General features: G+C 34.7%; 1 protein-coding gene across 3 annotated transcripts in view; it reads left to right on the top strand.

Annotated features, from left to right (window-relative positions):
• The window catches only part of LOC145232331 (uncharacterized), a 30332-nt gene that overhangs the window by 1357 nt on the left and 6328 nt on the right, over positions 1 to 22647 (top strand). For 2 of the 3 annotated variants that reach the window (XM_080096925.1, XM_080096924.1), the window contains 23 exons: positions 1244 to 1391; positions 1498 to 1564; positions 1929 to 1962; positions 2302 to 2370; positions 3782 to 3949; positions 4522 to 4599; positions 4684 to 4746; positions 5493 to 5630; positions 6582 to 6735; positions 7432 to 7482; positions 7774 to 7836; positions 9119 to 9187; positions 9656 to 9718; positions 10293 to 10484; positions 10830 to 10977; positions 12050 to 12201; positions 12691 to 12753; positions 13357 to 13419; positions 13500 to 13544; positions 13916 to 14116; positions 17780 to 17956; positions 18997 to 19156; positions 22101 to 22205. In XM_080096925.1, coding sequence (XP_079953051.1) covers positions 1244 to 1391; positions 1498 to 1564; positions 1929 to 1962; positions 2302 to 2370; positions 3782 to 3949; positions 4522 to 4599; positions 4684 to 4746; positions 5493 to 5630; positions 6582 to 6735; positions 7432 to 7482; positions 7774 to 7836; positions 9119 to 9187; positions 9656 to 9718; positions 10293 to 10484; positions 10830 to 10977; positions 12050 to 12201; positions 12691 to 12753; positions 13357 to 13419; positions 13500 to 13544; positions 13916 to 14116; positions 17780 to 17956; positions 18997 to 19156; positions 22101 to 22205 — 2471 coding nt within the window. The remainder of the gene's footprint in view (positions 1 to 1243; positions 1392 to 1497; positions 1565 to 1928; positions 1963 to 2301; positions 2371 to 3781; positions 3950 to 4521; positions 4600 to 4683; positions 4747 to 5492; positions 5631 to 6581; positions 6736 to 7431; positions 7483 to 7773; positions 7837 to 9118; positions 9188 to 9655; positions 9719 to 10292; positions 10485 to 10829; positions 10978 to 12049; positions 12202 to 12690; positions 12754 to 13356; positions 13420 to 13499; positions 13545 to 13915; positions 14117 to 17779; positions 17957 to 18996; positions 19157 to 22100; positions 22206 to 22647) is intronic. The other variant, XM_080096926.1, reaches the window with a different exon arrangement.

Raw genomic sequence — 22647 nt, 5'->3', positions numbered from 1 at the left:
AGAATACATTGTTTTGTTAATGAAGGGCACAAAACATCAATATAGAAATAACATAGAGGGGGAAATTCGAACTTGTTGATTGACTTTAGTGGGAAACTTCACCAAAAAGGTTAAGAGCCACTGGTTTAAACAGACGTCGGTTGAAACGTAACAATTGCAATTGTTTCGCAATAAATGGGCATTTTAATGCAACATAAACATGACTTATAGACTAACGTTTTAGTATTATTTGTCGCAATAACTCTCTGCAAATAAAAAATAAATATAAAAATAGTTAATATATTGTTTCCTAAGCCGAGTCCGTTTGCAAAGCTCTGAAACGTCCTAAACTTGATCCAAGGTGACCTAAGTTTAAGCGTCAACAATACATAATCGGCTATATTTAAAACGTGAATTGCTTTACTTTTATTTCCCGCCGTAACACGTTACTTTAAACTAAATCGTTGTTAAAATTGCTGATTCGGCAAATCGCCCTTTCGTTACATCAGACGTTATCAGACGCAGAGCAAACCTTCCAAATTGGAAGTTCCAATCGAACACAAAGAAATTGCGCCAAGTGACTATTCGCAAATTAATGTGATAGAAACTACTTGCTAAAGCACGTAAAAAGCGTCGTTATTTGGTCTTATACGGTTACAGATACTGCACATGGTATAGGCATCGTTTTTTAAGATCAAAAGGCGCACCCCCGGTAGTTTGTAAAACTCTACGCCTATGTATATAAGTACAAGTTTCAGACAGGGTTGCAAAGTCAGTGGTTTCAAAAACAATTATAGTCCAATATATATATATATCTGGTGTGTCACTCCAACTCCAATAAATCTTATCTTTAAAATTATACACTTTGCTTGCAATAGGCATACAATAAGTATGCTCAAGAAATGCAGCTTTATAAATGTTGAATGAAAATCAAAGTCTTTGCCAGACTCATAGTTACTTTCGCCCTGAACCAGAAAACACCCTTGAATGATAATTGACATTCCAGTACTAGAAGTTGGAGTTAGAAATTACACCATCTGACTTTGCAACCCTAGTAACAGATTTTTTTTTCTTGACTATACATGTTTAGTTAGTGCTCCTTTCAAAGTACAGTAGTTTTACTGTGTTTGTGTGTGTCTGTACTGCTTGGTGTACCCTTGTATTGTTTTGTTGTATAAAGACTAATTGCAAGGAAATTATAGCGGACATTTATGTTGCAACTTATATAATTATGACCGCCTAAACTTGCCTTTATTTCTAACAGTTCTATTTACAAGACACAAAAAGTAGCAATGGAACTTTTGTAAATAATCAACGTCTCAGCAAAGCATCAGAAGAAAGTCCAGCAGTCGAAGTAAACTCATGTGACATAGTTCAATTTGGTGTGGATGTTGTTGACAACACTAAGAAAGGTAAAACTTCATTTAATGCTTTTTGATACAGCAAAGCCTGTTAACAGGATACTAGGCAAAGAATTACTGTTGGTGCCATGACATGTTTCATTTTCTTTTCTCGTAGTGACCCATGGATGTATAGTCTCTCAACTACGTCTTTACCTGCCAAACGGTGATGAAGCAAAACAAAGGTGATTTAAAAATATCTCTTGTTAATTTTTTTTTATTAGTTTCCCGCTGTCTATGTTGTGTATATTTTTTGTTGTACATCACTTTTAAGTGCTTAGACAAGCATTAAACCTTGAAATTGGCCTTGTATAGATAAATATTAAGTACAGTACTAAGGAATTGACTGTATTCAGATCATTTCTGGTACTTTATACAATGTGATGTTGTTGTATTTTATCCAAAAATGTGTCTTACTTACACCTGTAAATCTATACCTATATATTGATGCGTAGTGTACAAGTACAAGAAAACAACAAGAAAACATTTTCTTTTTACAAGTACAAGAAACAAAACATTTTTCAACTGACAATATTCATTGTTTTTCAGCAATCATGTGTGGAACAATCAAATCATGGATAAGGTAAATATTTATGTTTTGTTTACAAAGTGTTCCAATGTTTAAGTTGCTTATCATAACAATAAGACAAGCAGCCTGATTTTGATACCAGCATAAAATAAATTATGATGGACTAGGCAGTTTACAGAAATCAGCAATTGCATGCGAAAACTTGCATGGGTGGACCACAAAATATAATTAGTGCTAAAAACGTTTCAAGCAATCTAGATTTTTAGACATTTAACACAGCTTTGATTTTAGACATTAAACACAGTTGACCAGTGGTTGTAGTTTCTAGTTACATTTTGGCTGCATTGTATTTTGCATGTTGCACATTGCATTGAGCTGCTTATGCTTTTGCAGGTGCCTTACAATAATGCATATCCTGTTGTACAGTCCCAGGATCTCTACCAGCTGCATCAATACTTGCAAGTGAGTTCAAAATTCAATCTTTGTATTTAATTATGTTCATGGGCCCCCTTTCCTAATGGGTCAACATGTTGTTTTTTGTGCATTTTTTTCTGTCTGGTTTATTACGCATTTTAGGTAAGAAAAACTACAAAGTTTCTAAATTTTACTCATATGATTAATGGTTATGCAAAGTTGATTCTCCCAAAGTTTTTGACCCACCAAGTATTAAATGTTTAAAATAGCTATAATTACATGACTGAGAAGTTTAATGCATTGAAAAATAGTCTAGACTAATATATATATATTGGCCACAATAGAATAGAATTTAAACATGTGAAAATAACATCCCAACCTGCCTATTATTATGGGTCCCCTTTGCTGAATGGAACACATTTTGGTTTTTTCCGATTTTTTTCTGTCTGACACTGGTTTGATCCAAGCTTTGGTCAAGAAAGAGTGCTTTCAAATTTAATTGAAAATTTTTTAAACAATGGTCAATAATAGTAGTAAATAAAAATTTAATTAATTTGACTGTTGTTATTGCATCAAGTTAGCTATGTAATCTTGTTAAATGTTTCCTAATGAGTTATAAAGGTGTTAAGACCTGGATTACGGATTACTTAAGCCTCCATTAACAACAGTGCCATATGCACTTGTGACATTGTTGAATAGACTGTACTCACTACTGCAGTGCTTTGTAGTGTTGTGGAACATTTAGAGGTCTATGCAGTACTAAACTGTGTAATATAGAAAGATAGAATAAGCTGTTAGAATGGAAAATGTTCAATATTTGTTGGAAGAGTATGAACAATTACTTTCATCTGATGAAGAATTTTTGCAGCTGTTAGGAAAAAATGCTGCTTACCAGTTTGCTTTGCTACATGAGGTTGAGTTTTTTTATTTGTCGTTGCCCCGTTTCGGCTAAAAAAATATAATTTTTGGTATATATATAGTACTGTGTTTATGTGTTGGAAAGTGGATGTCTCTTCTTCAATTGCTGACAATATAAAGCCTTAAAACTTACTTAATGATGACAATATAAATTTTTGAAATGTTGTGCTGTTTTACACCCAAATATTGGCTTAAATCTTTTCGCTCAGATTATTTAAAGCCATGCATTGTGTACATAAGTCTATAATTTGTGTGATGCTCTTGGTAGTAAAAATGCCTGTAGTTTTCATAGTTCAATGACTACAACATACTTTCAGGCATTTTGAAACACTATGTACGGATCTGTTCATAAGTTTAATGGTGAAAATAACGGCCCAAATTACTGTAAAAAGGGACATGAACATACATTTACCTTGCAACCTAGTTGTCAACTGTTATTGTTTGATTTACATAGCCTAAAATAAGTGAGTCACTTTTAGCGCTCGCCCACATTGCACTATTACCTTCCCTGTCAATAAGCAAGTGTTTTGTTGGTTTGTAGGAAGCTCTGCACCGCGAACAAATGCTGGAACAAAAACTTGCACTACTGCAGAGGCTAGTGGTGCGATCGCATGATGCCTCTGAAAAAGGATGGCAAGCTCTTATCGATGAGGACCGACTTCTCTCACGCTTAGAATTCCTAGAAAATCAACTGCAAACATTTAACAAGGTAAAACAATGTGGGATGCACATCTACATAACTATATCTACCATCTAAAACAATTTGAAAAAAAAAATTCCAAAATAGGCGAAGATCTGGATTATATAATCAATGTATACATGCCAAATACAACACATTATACTGAAACCAGCCTTTTGACATGTTGTAAGATTCTGGCATGATTATAGCTTATTGAAGTCCCACAAATTGTACAGGGCTAACTCTCCAAGTAAAATTCCATAGGCTTGGGGGTGTTGCAGGAAAATGAATCAAATTTATTGCTGTATGCCTTGTATGCTTTGATATGGATTTGTAAGTAAGGTGACCACATCCATTTGTTACCTAAAAATGCTTTAATGTGTGACCCAAGGCAAAAGAAGATAAAGGTGTCATACGCTAGAAAATCTGTAAAAAAAAGTATATATATACCATTTTATTTTTAGCTTATTACAAAAGTTTCCCATTTAGGCCAAGGCGTTTCTGACTTCAAATCCTTTTCAGAAAACCAAACAGCTTTATGTTTAAAAGTTGAAATGATTGTGTTTATTCCTGTTGCTACACTTAAAATTTTTGTATTTCAGACACAAAATGAAGAATCTTTACAAACACAGCTTCAGACGATTCAAGAAGAAAAATATGTCTATGAAAAAACTTCCAAGGTGAGACAGAAAAAAACCAAAAATATGTTTTCAAAAAAAAAACACATCACACAACAGACTTGAATTTTATTAATTTGTTTTTAGGAAACATTGAGACAAGCACTTCAGGAAAAACTTGAAGCAGTTCGGAAACTTTCCAACCTAGAGGTAAGAGAGCTATAATAGATAACTTAATACTGACAAGATTAGAGTATTGTAACATTATATTAATCTTTCTGATAAGAGACCCACACTAAGGAACAAGTTTGTGAACAGCATATCCCACTAATTGTAGAGTGATGTTCTGTAGATTTGTCACAACTGATATAAGATCATGAAAAACAAGTTATTCATCCTTAGGATTTTGAAATAGGCTGCATATATTTAGCTTTGACAGCATTATCAGTATCTGTATAAGCAAGCAAAACGTTTTTGTACTGTTTCTACTGATGCTGTCAAAGCAAAATATACATATTTTATAAACTTAAATCAGGGGTTCCCAACCTTTTTACTATCTCGTACCACTTGGGCGCTCTGTACTGCCATGCATACCACTTCTTGTAGAACAATTAATTTGATCGAATCATATTTTATTCAGAATAATAATATTGGCCCTCGTAAAATAACAATGAGATTTTTGTTTACCTCTCCACCAATTGGTCAACAAAACCAGATAAATAAATGATAAAGTTGTGAATGCAGGTTTTTGTGAAAAAAAAAAACGAAGCTACTCGCAGACCACCTAAAAAAACCTTCGCGTACCACTAGTGGTATGCGTACCACAGGTTGGGAACTCCTGACTTAAATCAATAGACATACAGTTCATTATCCATGAAAGCAATGAGCTGGGTGATTCTATTTTTAAGTACAAGTATTTGTCACAACTGTGTTTCATTTTACATTTTTATCCCCAGCGCTCGCTAAGCAACACTGAAGATGAATGCACTCACCTAAGACAGATGCACGAGCAAACTCAAAATGAACTTACCGAACTGGCAGCAGTGCATCAAGGAAAAATTAAAGAAATTCAGGAAATATCAGAAAAGTTACAAGTATGGTTTCAAAATGATTTTGTTTTCCATTTTTTTGGTAATTTTGTGTCTGGTTGGATTGAGCTATATAACAGACTAATAAAAACATTGTGCCTATTAATCCATTCATCACATTTTGTTTTGGGTCACTCATCCATTGTATGTCAGTCACATCTGTCATCACCTAGAATCAATGTATTGTTCTGCACTTACAATTTTGGGCAGGTATTTAAACCCTTCTGGTATGATCCATTCTGATATAATTCACTTGGGCTTGTTCAAACTCTGTACTGGTTATACAGCAGGCAGCAACCTTTTGAATGTGGCATGCCAAATTAGTTGTTTTTTTAAATTGGCAATGACTTGGCATGCCAACACTTCTGCGTAAAGTGGTCTTTAGGGTGCCAGGTGATTTGAAATCAATAAAAAGGAGGTAGAATCGTGCATGTAGCCCGGTATTTAAGACATACATTATAACAAACTAAATCCAGCAATGTATTAGTTTAAATTATTTTAAACAGTACATGAAAATGAATTAGCAAATCAGTTGGCATGCCGTGAAAAACCACATCACGTGCCAGGGGTTGCCAACCCATAGGCTATGGCTTTCTGTAGATGACTGAAGCTCATTATTGCTAAATAAGCCCAGTGGTTAGCAAACAGCCTTCTGCTCTTAAGGTTGTCAGGACAAACCCTAGCTCGCCCTGTTGGGTTTTACAGAGTAAGATGCTTAAGTAGCATCCAACTCAGTAGATATAACGAGTTAAACTAAATTCAAGTCACCAATTGGTGGCAAAGTCTCAAAAAAATATTTAACAAACTTACAATGAAACAGGCTCGTGTGAGCATAACACAGACTCACATTGCTCACCAAGGTTAAAATAAAAATATGCCATAAAAAAAATATATATATACTATTTAGTACCTAACTTTATTAAGTACTAAACAGTAATGTGCAATGATTTTACTTAGGAAACGGAAAGAAAAAACAAGGATACTATTACAGAGCTGGAACAGCGAAAAGAAGACATGCAACAGAACATTGAAGAGATAACACAAGAGAAGGAAACTTTATCAAATGCCTTTGAAACTTTAAAAGATAAAAGTGAAAAACTTGACCAACTAGGTAATTTCAGGATGTATAGAACATAGTATTTTTCGAAAAGTTGGATCACGGCAAAAGCAAGTTATACGGCCAATCCAAAGCAAAATACAAAATTATGTGTTTAGCTGTTAATGCTGCAAGCCATCTTACATAAATTCATAACTGGGATCAGCCCTGAAGCGATCACAGCACATTCATATATAAATCTTAGTATTTCAGGCCTATTGAAGGTGTTATACCCAATTACCCACTCACCAAGCATTCACCACCATATGGCAAGGAGTAGGCTAGAAAAATCTAACCTGTTCTGGGATTCGAACCCACGGCCAGTAGTCTTTCCAGGACCTATGCTCTACCAATTGAACTACACAGGCTCAGCGGTGAGCACATCGAAAGTCAAATCACAAGCAACGTTGTCTGCCTCATTTTCTAGCCTCTGCCTTGCCATATGAGAAGCTTGGTTACCAGTTGATTTTTATACCAATATTAATTGATGTAATGCACTGTCCAAGTGTAATGAATGTTTAAAACTCGATAGGTCTTATTTATGTCAAAAATTGTCTAAAAAATTAAATAATTGGCATATTATAAGCTGCAGACAGTGCACACCGTTTCAACCTATTTGGCCTCATTTCACTTCATTATATTTTACAAGTTTTGTATATTTTTTACCAGTGGTTGTGTATTAAGTTAATGTGCACTCTTATATCTGTGCAGAACACACCAACAACAATGACCTTGTAAACAATAACTCTCTAGAAGAGCGAGGTACGTGTACATCATATGACATGCTATTATTGCACAATTCACTTGTGAGCTGATCCAGCCAAAACAGAAAGTTCAATTCAGTCGTTGCCTGTCACCAACTTCCTGATAAAAAGTTCTTGCTTGAAAACCGCATTTGGTCTTTAATGATGACATGTAAAATGAAAACCATGCATATATGTTTCATATGTCAACAACTTGGTCTTGTTTTAAATCAAATTCCAAGTCAAATGTTTTTTCTAGTCGCCATGGCATTGAAGTACAGACTGTGTTTATTATTGTTTTTGTTTGTAGGTGTTCAAGCAGACCTTGGAACTAAATTAGAAGAATTACTCAATGATTCAGAGCAAATAACGAGTAAGTGTTGTATTTTTTTTACTTTTCTATTGTTTAATCTGGTACCAGTATACCTGTGATAAATCAGGGGTCAGAATCAACTAATAAACGATGCAACCGAATGTTTTCAAATTTTTGCTTATCAGTACCAAAAACTAGCAATGGTAATAAAGGAAAGCATTGTATCCTGTTAAAAATATGTTAATGTACAAATTTTGGGCTGATTATATTACAAAACCGAAACTGTGTGTAAGCATTGGGTAACACATCCGTGTACAAAATCTTGTGCATTTTCCTATAAATCGAAGGACATGGCTCATGTTCTTAGCTGCATTGTGCGCCGTGCTTTGATTCATTGCGCTGTTGACGTGTGTGTGGTTTCAATGCACTTGTTCAATTGATTGCAAGCTGCAGTTTTGATAACAACTTTGCAGTACCAAAGTTTCATAGGTTGCAACTGTAATAATACCAAGTTAAGATGGCAAAATTACTTCGTTTTATTTAATTAGGAGGTTTAGTTTAGAGATAAGACTGATTAGACTGTATTTAAGCTCATTGTTAGTGCAAAAAATGTTATTTAGATGAGTTTAGTGTTTAAACTTATCTTAGTTTATCTACTTAAAAGGTTTTTTCTTGAGATGTGTGGTAATTACATATTATTAAACGAAATCCTGTGTTTAATTGCTGTAATGTGCTTTAGCATAGTATGCAGATTTAATTTGGAAACTTGTATAAGAGGAAGCAGCACCCTTCCAGACTAATTGCTCTTCTCAACTACATAATGCAGTGTTTTACAGTGACTACAACATTTCTTGGTAGGCAGTCTGGCAACACATTGTTGGCCAATAGAACCCCTTATTTCAATTTGTCTGTAGATGTCTTGTTTTAACAGAAGTATTAAGAACGCAGTAAAACTATACAAAATATCTGTGTTTAAAGTTTATTTATGTTTCTACCAGTTTCAGAGTTGAATTAATTGTGAGTGTTCCAGGTCTTTAGCAATTTAAGAGAGTCATTAGTTCATTAACACTACATTATATGTCTTGTTTGGATAACAGTCAAACATTAATTATACGTAATTTGCAATGTGTTGCTTGCACAGTTGATCAAATTTATAGAGCTCTTCTGGCATTAAAACCCTGATGTAAGGCGACCTGTATAGGACGTCGAAACGTTGGTATGAAAATACAATTGCCAGAAGAGCTCTATAAATTTGATATCATGCCTGGCAGCAACAACTTATATGTTGGCAGTTGATGTTACCAGAATTACTTCTATCATTTTTTGTACTTCTTATTTTCAGATTTAATTAACTCTGCTGATGTCAATCACAACTTCAAAGTGAAATTGCAGCAGCTACAAAAAATTCAAGGTTTGTCATTTTTTAATATTGCACTACTTTAAATCTCAGTGTCATTTGGACCTCAGTTCCAATACAGAGCCATTTGGATCCAACTATTTGTTAGGATTAGGCAAAGATCCAGATTAAGCGATGACGATCGGTTAAACCACGTTACAAATCATTTGCACCTCAAGTTTTGTACACATTAGGCGACGATCCAGATTAACACAGGTTTACTGTAATTCAATTGTTTTGCCAATAATATTTTACCAATAATGCCTATATTGGATAAAATAAGCTATACGTATATACAATTACAGTTCACTGGTTTAATATATAATGTTGGAAAGTGCTGAAATTCATGGCACAAACTGACAATTCACTTCATAGCAAGTTTTCTGTCTTTGATGTTGGCAAGCAGATAGTCATAATTTCCCCACAAGCTCTTGGGAAAAATACTTGAATAACCAAGCTGTTACATTTTTTTCTTTCTTTTAGTTGACATGGAGACCAAAGAGGACCTTATAGAAACCAACCATGAATGTATTGAAGATTTGAAAGGTCAGTATATATTTGTTAAACCAACCAGCTAATTTACTAGTTGTAACTCAAAATTACAGCTTTTTGATTTTGTTTCTGCTATGATGTATTGTTTTAGTATATCGATGTGTTGTTTTCTTGCATTGTTGGGCACCAATCATTTTACTGTACATTTTTGTATTCTGTAGCTTTTTAATCAAATTACAGTAGAAGTTGTAGGAAACCATTAGTGTTAGTGCACAAAATGTAAAAAAAAATTTTTACACAAAATTATACTAAACATTTTTTTGTGATTTTTTTGCCATTACCAGAAGTTTTACTGCATTTAATATATTGTAAACTCAACTTATTTACAGAGATGCAAAATACAGTTACAATATTTTTTTTGTGTGTATGCTATTGACAGTTGTACATAAAATGCTAGGAAACTATTTAAAAGTTATCTGTCTGCTTAACAAACTTATAGCTGCACAAAGGTGGCTTGTAAAAGATTGAAAACATTGTTTTTTTATGTATAAATGGTTAGCTTGCAATATACTTCCATTACAAGTGAACGTAAGAAGACAGTTTAGCACAAATTTTCCTTTTTTGGCAGAAACCCTTATCCTAGCGAAAGAAGATGCGATAGAGAATGTAAATGAAGTAGAAGACTTAAGGGAACAACTCAAAGTGAGAGAAGCAGAAATGGAAACAAAACTCAATCAAACCACAAATGACCTCAAGCAGCAACTTGCCCAAGTGAAAAATGACAATGAGTGCAAAAATGCCACTTTACTTGAATTACAAGGTAACCTTATTCAGTAAAGATTGTGAAATATTAACATTATCTTTTTTTAATCATTAAATCGCAATTGCAGTGATGCTACACAAATGTGTTTTGCTCATTTTTAAGCTGTTATGTTCTGCACACACAAATAAAACCCTGAACCCCGACATTAAAGCTTAAGACAAAATGTTTGGTTTTAATGTATATCACAATTAAATGCAGGCATATTTGTACTTTACAGCTTTATACAGCCCCACTTCTATACATTGAGTGTATTATTTTTACCTAAAATATATAAAAAAAATTTAACAGGCAACAAAACGGTTAGCGAACAAGGCTTGATGTATGTTTTTCAATATTTTTTAGCATACGTCAGCAAACTTGAAACAACTAACAGTGAGTTGGAATGTGCCCACAAGCAGGAGGTAGAGAGTAGATTGCTTGCTGAAGGCGAAATGTCAAAATTACATGAAGAGCGAGAAAGACAGACTGCTGTCATCAACGAAGCTAGCAGGTAAACGTTTGCACATAATATTCAGCAATAAAGTCCTTTAAGATTCTGAAACGTTCCATAATCTGTTAAACAAACAATGATTTGTCAAACAGATATAATAAATTAACATTTTTATTCTTTTTGTTTGTTTGGTGTTTACTAATTATGAACTATTTGTTAAAGATGTTTGCTAACCTAGACTTGTAATGAGTTTCAGCCAAATAAATTGTTTCTTTAAAAAGAATAAACTTTTTGATTGTTTTTTTTTATATAATTATTTTTGGGTATAAAAGTTTCACCATATGTTAACAAACAGTTATCTAGCAAAACATGTACATGCTGCACAACCTAGTGATGCTCACCTGATGCAAGAAATAGCTTTGAATTTTATCTTCCATGTTTTGGTTTAAGAGACTACAACAGCTTTTGACTGTTTTAAGTCAAACATATGACAGACCGATTTTTGCATAAAGTATTCATATAATTTTTTTTAAAAATTGAATTTTTAAAAATAGCCTTACTCGTGTTTTCTTTTATTACATGACTCTATATTCATATTTTACTGGACCTGTGTACCAATATCACCTCAGAGACCTTTACAGTAAATTTGATGACTTTCGCCATGCTGCCTAAACAGGGTTACATGTACTTTACTAGCACACAAGCAGTCAATTACTCGATTTGTTATTATGTTCTACTTCCATTCTGGGCAACATTTCTTTCTACGGTCAAATTCTATTTAGAAAAAGTGTTTTCTTGAAATTTATTTAAAACCAGTCATTTTTATTCTTGGATAAGTACAAGTTTCGTATGTTTTCACGCTACAAGGGAAATATGTACTTTCAAGTACAATCAGGGCATAAATATGCAAATTTATGCTCAGGTCAGTTGGGGCAACTGCTCAGCTGAGCACTGATCATAAAAACAGCAATGCTCGGTACTAAGTTCTCATGTTCTGTCTCAGCTCAGCTCATCAAAACTTATCAATCCCTATATTTTGCAGCAATATGAGACTCACACAGTTTGACAGTAGTACTGTAGACCACAAATTCTAATCATTTCTCTGTTATACAATGTTTATTTTTTACAACAGGGAGTTGCAGGCAGCTCTCAGTGCCCGGGAAAGTTTACTTGAGCGTGAAGAAAATGTCCGACTTCAGGTTGAAGAGTCAGAACTGATGTTAAACATGTGCCACAACTCCTCATCCGAAAGCACCAGCGAAGCGGAAGAATTGGAACCTGATGGTATGTCCATGAAAATCTTAGTGCAATGTGCCTTAAGTACATATTTTTAAACAGCACCAAAGATGTTTAATTTTTGTGATAAATGATGATAAAATGATATTTTTGTCATTACCATCTTTCAAATCACACTAAATTTACAATAAAAACACATTAATATAATGGTTTTCCTAAAAAAACAGGTATTTTACTTAATAAAATGCAGGTTAAACTTAAAAGTAGGAAAGCGTAAAAAAACAAATTGAGTTTTATTTCGAACCAGGTTATCATACACAGCTCCAGGTTTTTTTTAAGGTTTGGTTTGGGTGACCGCTAAGTAGTTTTAAGAGACCGCAAGTGTTTCATTTAAATACCAAAAACTGTAGTTGTAGTTGCAAGTCCAAATTTTGGGAAACCGCTGGAGAAATTTGGGGGACCGTTTTGGTCCCCCAAAACACCTTTAAAAAACACTGCATAGCTCTATTCAAAAAAATGTTTTTACTTTGTTTGCAGACAAAAACAGTGTTCTACCTACCACCTTTGTCATTTTCAAGGCCAAACTTAAAGAATTAAAAAGTAAGTTGTTTTTGGTTCTCAACTCATTTTAGGCCATAAATCACCAGTTCAATTAAATGAATATTGTGGACCCATCCATTGTTAAGTATGGGTAAAGAAAGCATCCACAACAAGCATATTGGCTTGAAATACATTTCTTTAATAGAGAATTTCGAGGAGTGATTTTAAACAACTGACAGCTAACAACAAATGGCCAATAACTTTGATAAGCTTTTTTTGTACTGATTATTCAATAAATTATATGCAACTATTTTCAGTTCATCACAAAATATTATTAACTTCCCATTAGCCACCCCAAAAGTCATGTCCCACTAGTGTAAAGAACCACTGATCTAAATAATAAGCATTCAACCCACCCACCTTCCTTCACATAATGAATATGCGTGACACAGTGTGTGCACTTTATCTATCAGTCTTAGATCAGTCAGGCAAATCTCATAGGAATTCAAAGTCTTAATGTTGGCATATGACATCATTTGCCCTTGCCCTTTGGACTGTGTGATTGAGGCATGATACACATGTTTTGAAGGCCTGTTTGGGGCAATGTTAAGGTTTTCATTTAAGCGTAGTCAGCTGTTTATGGTGTAACCAACTCTTTTTCAGGTAAACTTAAGGACACTGACCTACAGTTGCTGGCAGTACAGGAAGAAAATTTTGAGTTAAAAGGTGATTTAAGTCTTTGATGAGTTTGAAATAGTTTTAATGTGCTCTCTCTTTAATTGAATTGGTTTTAATTGCATGTTTAGATCAAATCGAGTCATTACAAACACAACATACGATGGAAAAATCAGGTGGGTAAAGAGTTTTAACGGATTACTATGTTTTGTACATTTTGCTGTGATATTTATGATTTTCGATATTGTTAAATTTTTACGCAGTAGCCTAATAGATCTTTATGTATTAATTTTTAGTTAATTTGTTTCAACTGTTATCAATATTTTTAATGCACTTTCTGTATAGTTCTTTTACTTGTTTTTAATGCATTTTAGATTTTTGTGAATTTATTATCTTTCAACATTAGTACAGTGACAATTTTTTTAAATAATAATGATTTTTCACATAACAGTTATGATAGCCCTGTCATTGTAGATTTTCTTTAGCACAAAAATATTACGCAACTGTAATTATTCATAATATTTTCCCTTAAAAATTATTTTTGAAGTCCCCCTTAATGTGGAGGAGGTGGTGTCTGAGCTTCTTCAAGCCACAGAGAACTCAGTTTCATCCTCAAATGCCCAAATGGAAGAGAAATGGCAACAGAAGTTGCAAGAAAAGGAAGAAGCACTTCAGGATTCCTCAGCAGAACTGAAGCTTGCTTTACAAAAGCTCGCTCAACAAGAAGAAGAATTCCTCCAACTCCAAAGTAAGTCTTAAACTCAGTTTTTACTTCATTAATGGCACTGAATATATAAAGTAAGTTGTTGTTTGAGTTTTGTACAAAACGAGCATATTTTTTAAGAAGACACCATAAACAGCAGGTATCTTTAGAAAGGTTTGTTCTTTGCCTATAGTTTGGTTTGCTACTATTGTCCATGGCCTATGTTGATTTTTAACTGGCTTTTGGTTAGTATTGAACATAATATACTTGAAATGAACATAAATTCATAACTGGGATGAGCCCTGAAGCATCTATAAAGGCAGGCAACAGTGCTTGTGATTCAACTTGCAATTGGTTCACTGCAGATGCAGAGCCTGCATCGCTCAGTTGGTAAAGTGTGTGTCCCAGAAAGACTCCTGTTGTGGGTTCGAATTTCACCACTGGATTGATTTTTCTAACCAGTGCCTTGCCATGTGGGAATGCTTGGTGACTGGTTGATTTGATATAATGCCTTCAATGGGCCTGTCATAATGTGATAAACACTTGACATACAGTTAATTTCTCAGTTTGGCAATGAAAGAATAACATTTTGTATGCTTGACAAAATTACCACTTCAAATTGTAGTTGACACTGTAAACATAAGATGAGGTCCAATTAACAATCTTAAGGCCGACAAAATAACTTAAAATGAACAACATAGGTTTTACATGAGCTTGACCTTTCTCAAACATGCTCAGCAAAGCATATCTGTGACATTTTAGCCCAACCCAAAACGTGAGGAAACAGTCTTACTTGTTGTTACATTGTTTTGTATACATATATTGAACAACCTGTTACCAGACAGCCTCATACCTTAGGATGGACCGTTTTAACAAACATTGTTAAGCAGTGGAAGCATTACACAGTAAACAGGAACAAGACATGTTTGTGATGAAAATTGAGAACAAAAACTGAATGAAAATAAGTCAAAATGAAGGTTTCAAATCAGATTTAAAGGTTTTGTGATTTGAAATATCTTATTTTTGCCATGTTCTTAAGTTTATTTGTGCTTGAAGTCAACATTATATTATTTGCTTGGGCATTATGCAACAGGGCAGAAATGATAAAGTAATCAGTTGTTTTCAGAAAAATAAAGTTGGTTTTTTTTTGCCATTGCAGTCTATATTTTTTTTGGAAATTCACGACTTGAAAAATATAAATAGCACATAGGTTACTTGAAAAAAAAAAGTCTCTGAGGTTTGATGTTGGAGAATGCATGTTTCAATGTTTTTATATCATGTAGTCTCAAGAAAAGTGATTATGAATTGTAACTTCACAGACATAGTTTTGCAACTTATTTAACCCTGCTTATTTAGTCAAAAGTGCTTTGGTTAGCATTTTGGACCTTGTTATCTCTTACCATGACAACAAAGCATTTTGTGTTGTGCTAAATCAAATATTCATTGATCCAATCTCAGTCAGCAGTATTGATCAGCACCAGGGACACAAGCTCAGTGGTCCACAGGCATCTCTCATTCCATTAACATCAGCGGTAGTCGTTAGAAGGGTTATATGCAGTGCAGAGCAGTTAATGCAAGCATTGTTCGATGTGAGACCGCCTGTTGTCAGGAAACACAGTGGCTTGGGCATTTTTTCGTGGTTTCCTATTGGGGCTAAAACCATTTATGTTTTCAATTATTCTTGTTTACATGCAGAAATTTGGAAGAGTTCAGCAATACAGTTTGGTCTTTCTGTTAAGTTTTGCAGAAATATCTTGCAAATTAGTCTAAAGCAAATATTTAGGTCTTGGCATGTTTAAGGCAGTGCAATTTGAGTATTGAAAGTAAACTAGAAATGTGGCAGCTATGACTTTAGCAACCAACCTGAGTAAAAAATATTAATTCGCAACAATTAACATGTTTTTGCTGCTTACAACACCTCTGTTTGTTGAGATATAGATCAGAGTGCCTAGTATTTTAATAAGGATGTTGAATTCGGTTTTAAAATAGTCCCTCCAATTTTGACTGTTGTTCCCGATTAAATGCCTGTCTGGCTCACAACACTCTATGTTAGCTTGGCAAAACAATTGATCCAATCAACTCAAAATTACTAGAATCTATTAAAAGTTATAGTTTGAAGATGCAACCAACGTGAACCAAGAGATAATAGCGTTGTGTTTATCTATGTTGACATGCAGTATTGGCAGTAATAAAACTGTCAAAAGTTTTTAGGAAGTGTCAACATAGAAGCAGCAGTACCAACATCACAAGAGCAAGTCCTTTGAGAACAGCTAGGGTGGATTAGTTTGTTTTGTGGCATATAACAAAACACTCTAAGTGGAAATCACAAGCATTGTTTTTGCTTCATAAAAAAACAAGTTATGAGTCCTCAAATTAGGAGAGAGATATTTTTTTCCTAAAATTTAAGAGAGAAATAACAGCATCTGAAGTATCTGTGAGCAAGAAAAAATCGCATTGTTTTTTATTTAGTATTTTATCTTGTAAAACACTTGGATAGCAATTTTTGGTTTCATATTTCTTTTTGTCAAAAAATGATTTACAAAGTGTCAGTTGTACAGTTTGGTCTCATTGTTCAGATTAGCTGCAAAGTGTAAGATATAATGTATTTCTTGCACAAAACAACAAGGGCGTAGTTAAAACATGCTGCAAGGATGTTTAAAAAATTGTGGCAACATAATTTTTGTCATGTTTTTCAGCCACAATGGCACGCTTGGTGTGTTTCTCGGTAGCATGACTGCGCTTGTAATAATTTTTCAAAAGGCATTGTACAAATTCAGGGAATTTTTTCTATGTTGCTGGTGTCCATACATGCAAGGCAAGTACCAAGAAAACTAAAGACAATATTTTTGGGTCTTCTTAAATGCTCAGAAAGCTTATGCACAACAAAACAAGATATTTTAATCCAAAACAAACAGTAGCTGTAGACTATTTTCTGCTTGTGACCTGTTTTCAAAGTTTTAACTTCAAATTTTATTTCAAGTCTTGACACCCAGTAACCAATGTCTATTACAGTATCATGAGTGCAAACAATTCTCCTTTGGCACCTGGAATGGAAAAAATATATTTAGACAAGTCAAATCTAAACTAAGTGTTAACAGGATTGTTACCTTAAAGATTCTTAAGGGTAGATCAGTGTTTCATAAAATGGTTTGTCAAGCTCCTATAAAATGTGCACTAATGTTGTGAATTATAGCAAACACATTGTAACATTTGAAACTAAGAATGGTGTATATTATGTCAAAGTAAAAGAGATGAAACTGAATGATGTAATTAAAATTCCCTAAACTTTGTGGCGCATTTTTGGCTAATTTTTGCAAATGTTATAATTTTGACTTAACCCTTTTCTATTTAGTAAGCTTGTGTACTACCTTAAAGGCCTTTGCGTACAACACTATGGGGGACCAAATTGACGTCGAAAACTTTGATGCCCTGACATGGCCTTCATTAGTTCTGTTTTTACACGATTATGTTACTATAAGTATAGCGAAGCCTGTGCTTTAAACTACAATCTAACGTTCACATTTTCAACAAGTTTACTATCTTTCATGGTTAAAATAGTCTAAATTTAGGCCTTTTTTAGACTGCAAACGATTGATCGTCTTTAAATATCGGTTATCGGTCCACTTAACTGCCGATAATCGCTATCAGCCTTAACAAAAAAAACATTTCGGTCTATCTCTAATTTGGATTTTTTTTTTTTTTTTGCAGATGAGTTAATGGTGACAAGGCAGACAGCCGAGGCAGTTCCTCAACTGCGGGAGGAAGTTTCCAGCCTTGAATCATCTTTGCAGGAGCGCAGGGAGTCTTGCTCTCTGCTGGAAACTCAACTTCAAACTAATGAGCAATCCCTACAAAATGCTCAAAAGGAAATCTCCACTCTACAAGGTAAGCAAAGTTATTGTTCTTTCTAATTTCCAAAAAGTGGAATATGGATTGGACTAAACCAGTGCTTCCCAACCTTTTCCAGCTCGCGGCCCACTTAAAAATTTTGTTTTTTCGGCGGACCACCGTATAATATTGCGAGAAAACCACAATGAAAAAAACTATCCATTTTGTAGCTACGCAAAGACCAAATAAAGCTAACAAAGAGAGTTCCAGCATCAAGATTTTACAACTAGTACAAATACTGTTGTGACGTGACAATCGCAGTTTGTTTGTGTAATAATGCTTTGTTTAACGTGAAATCTTATGCGCTATGGGGCTTTCATAGTGAGTATACTATAGTATCATATTTTTGAGAAAAATGGTTAAATTTGAAAGTACGTTCACACAAACTGTGTAACTTTTTTTAACCTCCATATTGGTATGGTAGTAGTTTAAAAAACTTCGCGGCCCACCTAAAAGAACGTCGCGGACCACCAGTGGGCCGCGGGACTAAACCACATGGATTCCACGTATTTTTGTTGGCGCTTAAGTTAATTTCTAGGCATGTCAATAACGTTTTAACATGTCCGGCAAAAAATATTTGAAGCTAAAATTCTCTTTCTGATGTAGGTTATGATCTAAATTGAATGTTGTTAATGCGGTTGATGTATGACTCCAAACCACATTGAAATAGCCTGCAAAAACCTAAAACAAAAAAGTTTAACGTTGTGCAGACAACATGGCTCGTATTTTCTGGGAAACAACAATTAAATAATGCATAAAATCTGAATTGGTCGTTGCATCCGTTCTAGTGGTTTTATTTTACTGTCGATGTTTTACACTCAAATACTGTGTTATATCTTTTTACTCTAAAACGGTTGATTTTAAAAGTCAAAGCCTCAAACAAATCTAAATTTTCAAACAATCTAAAAGTTTGGTTTGGGTCGAATTTGGTCAAACAATTTACCGAAACATTTCATTGCGACTTCACGCAGAACCTTTTTGACAATAATTTTGCTGTATCAGACACTTTTATGGTAACGACCAACCATCTGTTCTAGGTAAAGTAGAAGAGGACGCTGAAAGCATCACAAAATTCGCGAACGAAACAGAATCACTTCAGGCCGAAGTTCAGTCTCAGGCTCTACTCGCTACAGCGGCTTACGATAAAGAGCGCGAAGTGCGAAAACAACTGGAAGATTACACAAGCCAACTAATAGCGTAAGTGGTGCAATTAACTTGCTAATGGGCTCTTCAGTTAGTCAGTGTTAATGCATCTAGCCCAGGGGCGGGCAACTTCTCCAGTCGGCGGGCCTGATATGGTAAAATGAAGTACTTGGCGGGCCGGATTCCCGAGTCGATACATTAATAGCGTATTCATCCAGTGATTTAAAACGGATTTTTGACCACCTAAACCAGTGGTTCTCAAACTTTTTTATTGTCAGGGCCAAATGGTATTTTTTTAAGTGTGCAGGGAGCCGCAAAAAAAACGAAACCTTGAGAAAATCACTAAAGATTATGACTTTAAAAGCTAAAATAGCAATCTTTGGTGGTTTTCTGAGGTCTGGTGCGAGCCGCAAAATAAGTAGTTGGGAGCCGCATGCGGCCCCGAAAACCGAGTGTGAGAACCACTGACCTAAACCAAATACAATCAAGAACGTCACAATTACAATACAGTCCAAACAATTCTAACTGATATAACATAAAATTATTCACCACAGACTTAGATACTGCTGAAACACTAACTAGGCTACACGTGTGGAAACAAAGGAAACCGTGAAAGCAGGTCACATATAAGGTTGGCAGTTATGTCGTAACAATGGACGTATGGTTCAATGGTAACAACGGCGGGAAATTTTTTTGCTATTGGGTAGCGTTACTGTCCGTTACAAATATAACTTGACGTAGTAAGCAAGTAGTGGGGGATTGCGGCCGACTGTGGCCACGGGTCACTTTATCATGTAAGACCAGAAACTGTCTGCGGGCCGCTCAAAATCCCGGCCGGATGTTGCCCGCCCCTGAACTAGCCGCTACATCAAAAATTGCAAGGGGGTCCGATCAGCGCAATGGGATCCTCTTTTCCTATTTTGAACACTTTACACGTGGAGCAGTGGCTCTTTTTATATTGTTACTTTTGAGAATATTCTAACCAAATTTTTACCCTTGTTTAAACAAACTAAATTTACCAATATTGACGCTACGAAACCTGTCAATGCAGTGCCAGATTAAGGGTCTGCTGGCCTGTAGGCACATTTTATAAGTGGCCCGAAAAAAAGGGCTGCCAACTAAAAAAACTAGAATTATCAGTGTTGCCAAATCATTTAAACTGGCCTGGATTTTTGACTGGCCTGTCGGCACGTGCCTACTTTGCCTAATGGTTAATCCAGCACTGTGTCAATGGTTACATAATTACGACAGAATCAAGCTATCAAATGATAAGCTGCAGACAGTGTACATTGTTTTGACCTCTAACGTCTCATCAGTGCAGCTATAATGACAAGAAATGGACTGCATTGGCTAATGTAGCAATCTAAAGGCACTGTAGTTTGTTGGAAGTAACATACTGAAAAAAAACGGCATATGTCTTGTCACCAGCTGCACTAATAAGACCTTGTGTGTAAAAATAATGTGCACTGTCTGAAGCTTACTTATTATAATCACTCCCTGAAAATTTTCTGACTCCATTGTTTAAGCAAATCGCACGTAAGATTGGTCGTGTTCTTTCATTGTTTTTAAACAAATGATAATTGTTTGCTTGAATAAGGAACATATTAAATAACTTGTCTACTTTAATAGTCGTAAACGTGACATATGATACGGTATTGAAATGTGTGACGATTTTGGGCTGTGAGGACATTTGAACTATGTATCTTTGTTTAACGCACGCTATGTATCCTATTCAACGCCATTGTTTCGTTCAGGCTGTTTCAATTGAAATCGAATTTGAACAAGAAAACGCCGTTTTCCATATGTCATATTAACCATATCCCTTCTACCTAGAATATGGCAACTTAATAAAATTAGTCTCCAAAAATCGATATATTAACGAAGGATTTTTCCGTTATACGGCTATTCTTTTCAGTACAAGCCTTTTTAGTGGTATCCAATGACACAAATGACATTTTGCTGCACAATAATAAAACAAAAATGCATCAAAGCATATATTAATACGAAAAGAAATTTTGTAAAATCAGTTTTATTTTTTGATAGGAATCGTTTGCAAAAACTGACGAAATAGTGATAACTAGGGCAAGTTTTTGCAACTTTTGCAACTTTTTTTTACAGCTTCCAGCAGCTTCCTAAATACTCAGAATTTATGTAGTATGATGTTATAAGCTGTTTGTAGGAATTTTATGTTGCAACTTTTTGCAACTTTTTTCTATTTTTCGTGCAACTTTTGACTGCAACTTTTATCAAGTATTGCGCAAAATGTAAAGGAGTGATTTAAAAAACATGCTGTAAAACTATTTTTAGTATGGTTGTATTCTCTTTGATTTGCATAATAAAGAGCTATGTGATGGATTAGCTGCATCTCAATGTTATCTATGACGCAACAGTTGACTTGCAAGCTAGCAGTTCAACAACCCCAGTCAAGCATAACGTTTTATATGAAAGTGCATTCGTTATTTTGCAAGTAAGAAGCGATAACCTTGATATCTGTTAAGATGACAGTCTAAGGCAGGGATTGTCAACCTGCGGCCCGCTAGTTATTTTAACTCCAAGAAGTATGCATAAATGCAACTTGTGCATAAATGCAACTTTTTACTGCAACTTTTGTTGAAATTAAGTGCAACTTTCTCACGTTTTTAGTGCAACAAAAACTTGCCCTAGTGATAACATTTGTATATTTTGGTAAATTATAAAGAATATCGATGTAATACACTAGAAAATACCAATTTGGACGAATCAAAAATTAGTTGTTCTGACAGAGCTAAAACGTGACCGCCATACATGTTATAAAACCATTTTAACAATTGTTTTTATGGGTAAAATGCAACAACACATGAATTACACGTGGATACCTGCCTATTTTTACTTAACCATTGAACAAGCCTTTATTATGTATCACAACAATAGCCATTGTCACATCACAATAGTTGTTTGTTTGTGACGCACAATCAGGTTTGTTGTGTCCAACCTACAGGCAATATCCCTTACATTTCAGCAAAGAGGAGCAGATTGCCCGACTCGAAGACGAATTGAGCATCTGCCGAAAAGAAAAAGCCGACGTGAAGTCAGATTTCGATGCTTTGACGCTGTCACTACAAGAGTAAGTGGTTGTTGTTTTTAGATCCACCTTGTCGTGTGGCTATCAGGTGTATCTGCAACAAAGACGTGTTTTTTTGAGTGGTTAGTTGAGGTGAAGGTTTGAAATTAATTGGTATAGATTGAGACACACCCAATGCCTCTATAATATTGATTTCATATTTTATTACGTTAGTACCGTGTTTTGTTAGAATGATAACACAAAGAAAGTACCAAAACTTTGGGTAACTGGATTCGGTTAATCCGGATCTTTCCATAATTCAGACAAAACTTGAGGTACAAATGGTTTGTAATGTTATAAGGTATGAACTAGTCAACATCGGTTAATCCGGATCTTCGACTAGTCCGGACAACTTCTTTGTCCAAACGGGTCCAGATTAACCGAAGTTTACCGCAAGAGCTATTTGACAGTTTTTCATTCTAGTTTTGTGTATGAGATTTGGATT

Source organism: Phallusia mammillata, chromosome 6, assembly GCF_965637545.1.
Source record: "Phallusia mammillata chromosome 6, kaPhaMamm4.hap1.1, whole genome shotgun sequence".
Taxonomy (NCBI): domain Eukaryota; kingdom Metazoa; phylum Chordata; class Ascidiacea; order Phlebobranchia; family Ascidiidae; genus Phallusia; species Phallusia mammillata.
Note: the sequence above shows the minus strand (reverse complement) of the source record. Positions and strands in the feature narration are given on the sequence as shown.